The sequence below is a fragment of the Hoplias malabaricus genome, chromosome 6, assembly GCF_029633855.1.
Source record: "Hoplias malabaricus isolate fHopMal1 chromosome 6, fHopMal1.hap1, whole genome shotgun sequence".
In the NCBI taxonomy this organism is placed as follows: domain Eukaryota; kingdom Metazoa; phylum Chordata; class Actinopteri; order Characiformes; family Erythrinidae; genus Hoplias; species Hoplias malabaricus.
In genome coordinates, this window is record NC_089805.1 from 21765395 (window position 1) to 21771486 (window position 6092).

Genomic DNA, 6092 nt, shown 5'->3' on the forward strand with positions numbered 1-6092 from the left:
AAACTTTTTCTATCATTCACCACCTCAGACGAAGGGAAATTTCTGCACCCCACCTTTCCCATATCACCCCCCAAAATCGTAATGAAATACACATGCAAGTTTACATTTCTCTAATTTATTCAAGTAACATCAACGTCTAGCTCTAAATCAGTAGCTTAACATTATATCTCCAGATATAACATTACCATCAATGTTCAAAAATGCAAAACAATGGCCAAAATACATTCTTTCATTATCTGTAACCGCTTATCCAATTCAGGGTCGCGGTGGGTCCAGAGCCTACCTGGAATCATTGGGCGCAAGACAGGAATACACCCTGGAGGGGGCGCCAGTCCTTCACAGGGCAACCCACATACACACACAGACTTTTGAGTCGCCAATCCACCTAACAACGTGTGTTTTTGGACTGTGGGAGGAAACCGGAGCACCCGGAGGAAACCCACGCGGACACGGGGAGAACACACCAACTCCTCACAGACAGTCACCCGGAGCGGGAATCAAACCCACAATCCCCCCGGAGCTGTGTGACTGCGACACTACCTGCTGCGCCACCGTGTCGCCCGGCCAAAATACAGGTGCAGGGTGTAGGAGTGAGTTTGATATTGGCGAGGGACATATTTGCTGAGTCAAAGCCCACCCCATACTCAAAATATTCATTAGCTATAAGCTGATTCCTATGTAGATAAAGCAGTAACACGCTGCATTTATAATGATGTAGAACAGCATTTGATTAACATTAACTTTAGAGGTGCTGTGTCCCAAACAACAAACTATGGAACTTTACATAATACACTACACAAAGCACTGTTAAGGGTGATATATATGCGTTTTCATACTATTCAGAGCAGCAGTGTGCAGTTTGGGACACGGCCAGAGACTAACGTTAACTTGCTGCATGTTTAGAGCGCTTTCTCACAACCTGAACACAGCTAATATTAACGATAGCTAACTCCCAGATCCTCCTCTGTTTCCCAACTGCTGTGCTGTCGTTACTGACCTCAAGCTCAGAGCTGATAAAAACTAACTTTATAAGCCAGACTCTGACTGTGAATCGGAGGCCAGTGAAGTTGATTGGAGCAGCTTTATATTTGAACAGGCGCCTTAATCAAGGCTTAAAGACCCACCGTCTCCGACTTGCTGCCAAAACACATTAATCTCGGTAGCGCATTTTCAAAATCAAAGTTTGCGAATAAAAGCATATTTTGGTTCCAGGCAAGCTACATTTCTCTGGTCTCCTATATAATGTCCTTTTATTATGTCTAAGGGCTATTAATGAATCTTTTGTGAGTGGGTGCTTTTTTCTGAGTAAGCTTTATATAGGGTGACCAGATCTGAGATGGGGGGTCTCGCCCCTCGCTGCCGTTGTATGCTTAGCTGAACTTATCTTTTAGGTCCTTTACACCTTTATTTCCTACACCAAACATGGGAATTTCTTTTTTAATTCATCCGAGAACTTACATTTACGTTTCGGCATAGCTGCTCGAGATGAGGGTAGGTACTTCAGCTTTGCCTGACGTAAACAAGGACTACTGACGTGCAGACTGAACAATTAAATGTTTACAGAGAAGGTTATCGACCAATAACGGTAGTTCTACAGTCAGACCGTCCAATCAGAAGATTTTAGGCTACTTCACCACGCCCCCTTCTCACTCAAGCGAACCAAACGGAGTAGGGGAGGGCGGTGAACGAAACGCTTCTCGAAGTTCTATGTAAGCTGTAGAAAAACAAAATCCGGGACGTTTGTGAAATTCCGCCCGGACATTTTTTAAAAAAGAGGACATGTCCGTGTAAAAGAGGATGTATGATCACCCTATTTTATAGGCAAAACAGAAAAGCATCAATAAACACTCATTTATAATAAAGTATCATTAATAAAATGCTAATTTCTCCAGATTCTTTGCGCCCCATCTGAAATACCTACACGCCCCACAACTTGTCCATCTGTTTCTTTAGTCTTTTAGCCCTTGTTTGCTTGAATGCTAAATGTCCACATTCAGTCTTACACTTTTCTTTCTGCTCCACCTTGTAGATTTACAGTTGAAGACAAAAACATTAATCAATCTCAAAACATTAATAAAAAACAATTAACAAAAAGTTTAAACTGAGAGAATGTATCATTTTAAGGGAAAAATATGCTGTTTCAAAATTTCATGGCCATTTTTTACCACTGTGTGGCATCCCCCCTTCTTCTAGAACCTGAACATAGTTCTCTGCATTAATGGTGCCTTTCCAGACATGCAAGCTGCCCATGCCACAAGCACTCCTGCAACCCCATACCATCAGTGATGCAGGCTTCTGAACGGACCGATGATAACAACTTGGGTTATCCTTATCCTCTCTGGTCCGGATGACATGGCGTCCCAGTGTTCCATAAAGAACTTCAAATCGTGACTCATCTGACCACAGAACAGTCTTCCATTTTGCCACATTCAATTTTAAAAGACCCCTGGCCCAGTGCAAATATCTCAGATTAAACTTATGTTCTGTCATCTATGTTCTATTACGAATAAAATATTGACATTTGCCATCTCCACATCATTGCATTCAGTTTTTATTCACAATTTGTTTAGTGTCCCTACTTTTTTGGAATCCGGTTTGTATATTAATAAAATATATATATATTAATTAATTAATTGTCTGTAACTCCTTATCTACTCACAGTGGGTCCACAGCCCACCCAGACTCATTAGGTGAAGGCAGGTACACACCCTGGATGGTGCACCAGAACATTGCAGCTCTTACACTCATGCCTATAGAAAATTCAATTTGACCAGTCAACCTACACTCCTGGGGAAAAAAAGGAACATATTGGTCACAAATTGTACAACAGTGGTGCTAAAATTAATTTGTGTTTACAAAAGGTACATTTCATTCTGTTCTCCAGAAGGAGAGGGGAATACTTGTAGGATTTCATTAAAGAACTGTGTACATAAGTCCTGGAGATGAAATGGGGCGTATGAAACCTACACAACTTTAAAATCTACAATTATAGAAAAAGGTACAGTTATGTTCCCCAACAAAACATAGAGAATATGTACCACCACAGAGACAGCAAAAGGTATCACAACAGTGACAATTTATCTGACAATGTACCAATGTGTGCTTTTGGATGGTGGGAAGAAACTAAAGCACCCAGAATAAACTTACAGACACAGGGAGAACACACTAGTAATTTGAAGGTGGGACACAAACCCACAACTCCTGGACCCTGGAGCTGTGTGACAATGACACTACCTGTTGCCTTTTTAATATATTTCTTTTTCCAAATGACTCTAAAGTGTTTCTATTCACTGTTGTATTGTGAAGTGTAACAAACAGCAGATGTATTTAAATTATATCTGGATGGCCTAAATACACATGGTTTTCTTTACTACCTATTTTTTTCTACTGCAGATCCAGATATGCATAACCAGATGAAGTGTTTTGTGGCAGTCCTCTGTGTGTTGAGCATGGCCCACCTGACATGCTACGCTGTCTCCCACAGTGGAGAATGCTACTTTAATACCAAAGGTAAGTCCAAACATCAGAATAACCTTGCATTTTTAAGATATCAACACAAATGAAATCTGCACAAGAAGGCCTTTCAAGAAGGTTTCCTATGTGTATGTAGATGATACAATAGTATATATAATTATATATCTCCCAAATTTTGTAGAAGCTATTTCTCTCCAGAGAACGCAGTTCCACTGTGCCGTGGTCTTTATAAATAGCTACAGATTACCCCATTCTATTTATCAATGGAGACTATAAAAGGTCATACAATTAGGTGTGTCTGGATGCCACGTAATTTGTTATTTTTATGTATCATGCTCTTTCTTTCTGTCTGTAGCTTTGTGTGAACACAAGGGCCAGGTGTTTGACATAGGGGAGAGTTGGCTAAATGACGAGTGTTTCCAGTGTGTTTGCTTTGAGCCGTTTGGAGTGGGCTGTTGTGAACAGTAAGCTTTAGCCGCCTATATTCATTCATTTATATAAACACACACAAACAAGCTCCTGTTATTTACATCTGTCCTTTGCTGCCCTCCAGTGGGATGAAGCCGGTTGATTTTCCAGACTGGTGTGAGGTCATCCGGAAACCGGGCTCCTGCACGGTTGCTGTGGTCATGAAGGCTAACCGTAAAATGCCATGTCTGTTTGGGAGGAAGTCCCGGCTGAGACTGGGGGCGGGACCTGTATGGAAAACAGAAAATGATCCACTGTTCACTCAGGGTGGTCTTCAACTCTGACAATAAAAATCATTGACAAACGTTGACAACAAATGCATTGTTGGTACTCACAGAGGTATTGCTCATGGCAATTGATAAGTTAATACATAAATACATTGCATATATTTGTTATAAGCTATGTATTGTACACTGCATTAAAAAAAAAAAAAAAAAAAAAGCTTGAAAACTTAGAAAGCAGCAGGTGCCTGTAAAGAGTTTTCCTTTAAATGAAGACATTTGCTTCTCCTAATCATTTAAATAATAATGGTGCAATTTCACCATAGTATCTGTCCAACAAGATCTCCAGGCATTAGTTAAATAATTACACTAATAACAGGATTGCATATATCTGTAACATTTTACAATTTGTTCATTATTATAGTTCTTTTTATGATCATTAAGTGAGCTGGGTCCACTAGTGGCACTGTTTTTCAAAATATAGCAAAACATTTTCCATAAGTAAATTTGAATATCTGCACGTATTTATAATATATTTATTTAAATAAAATAAATAAATAAATAAAAGACTGGAGTGGAAATTATGAAATCAGTATAATACAATCATTTCCCCAAATGACAAGATATTCAAATTTTTATTCCCAGTACAGTGATAGTTTTCCTGGGGCATGTAGGGTTAAGGGTAAGCAATAGCCTTAAACAAGCAAAAAATACTCCTGTTGGAGCTTGGTGTAAGGTTTAAAGTTAAGTTTTGAGTTATGGTTAGAGTTGTGGTTAGATTTAGTGATAAGTTTAGGATTAGGTTTAGGTTCAGGGCATACTAAGGCTGATTTTACTCACTGGGCAATGAGACGTTCATGTGAACAAATATAAATAGAATACAGTTTAAGATTGCCAATTATATACTGAACACATTGCACGAATCCTGGAAGTTATCATTCAGTAAAATAAGTCCAAAATCACCTTAAGACCAGCCTGACCTATCTGCGTTATTGTAGTTCACCTATATAGCCACCAAGGTCTTGCATTAAGAATCTCCCCCAGTGCTCCAGTGCAATAGTCAAAGCAATCTCTAGTTGCCAAGCAGACTAACCACTATAACTAAATCTATTCTTGGGAACAGAGAATAGATTTTTTCTGTTCAAAAACCTTTTCTCAGACACAGAAGGCACTTGTGCTGATTCAGTTGCTTAAACAATATTTAATGACTTTTTTGTTTTGTTCTTCATATTCATTCGTTCATTCATTATCTGTAACCGTTTATCCCAGGGGTCGGTTTATCCTTTACCACTCAAAGAGCCATTTGGACCCCTTTCACACAGTAAAGAAAACACTGGGAGCCACAAAACCCTTTTAAAATTTTACATGAAATACCACTGCATATAACAGGTTTTTTTTTTTTGCCTTTGTGCTATGTATAAACAAACTATACTGTGTTACATCTATGAAATTAATGAACGACTGCAGTAAAATGAAATAACATTTCTGCATGCAACAAAACATTTTTAACACCCAAAAAAAGACGTTGGGTTGACCGTTAAGTAAAACACTCAATGTCTATTTGAGTCCTTGTAGTAATGGGGAAAAAACGCCGAACTTAAATTATCCACTGGCAGCAAACATAAATGCTGTCCTCTCTCTGCGTGCCGTCATCCTTTTACTGGCGCCGTGCAGTCAGCGGTCAAAAAGTTCAGGAAACCGCACACTGGCGGGTGTCGCACACTGGAAGTTGTGACGTGTATTAAGAGCGACAAAATATTTTGAATATTAAAATATTTTAGATGTTGCAAGATTGCCATAATCTTCATAGAATTACATTTTGAAAATGAACGAACTAAAATAAAATAAATTTTAATTAAATATTCATTAATTATTTTCAAAAGCTGAGCCGCATCAGAGGGATTAAACAGCCGCATGCGGCTCTGGAGC

The 6092-nt window shown here is 39.1% G+C and overlaps 1 protein-coding gene across 1 annotated transcript; it reads left to right on the forward strand.

Annotated features, from left to right (window-relative positions):
* The first annotated feature begins 398 nt into the window (after window positions 1-398).
* Window positions 399-4226, forward strand: msmp2 (microseminoprotein, prostate associated 2). The gene is made up of 4 exons (XM_066675475.1): window positions 399-575; window positions 3394-3510; window positions 3830-3938; window positions 4028-4226. The coding sequence occupies exons 2-4, from the start codon at window positions 3402-3404 to the stop codon at window positions 4224-4226; spliced, it is 417 nt and encodes a 138-aa protein (XP_066531572.1). The 5' UTR covers window positions 399-575; window positions 3394-3401.
* The last annotated feature ends 1866 nt before the right edge of the window (window positions 4227-6092 follow it).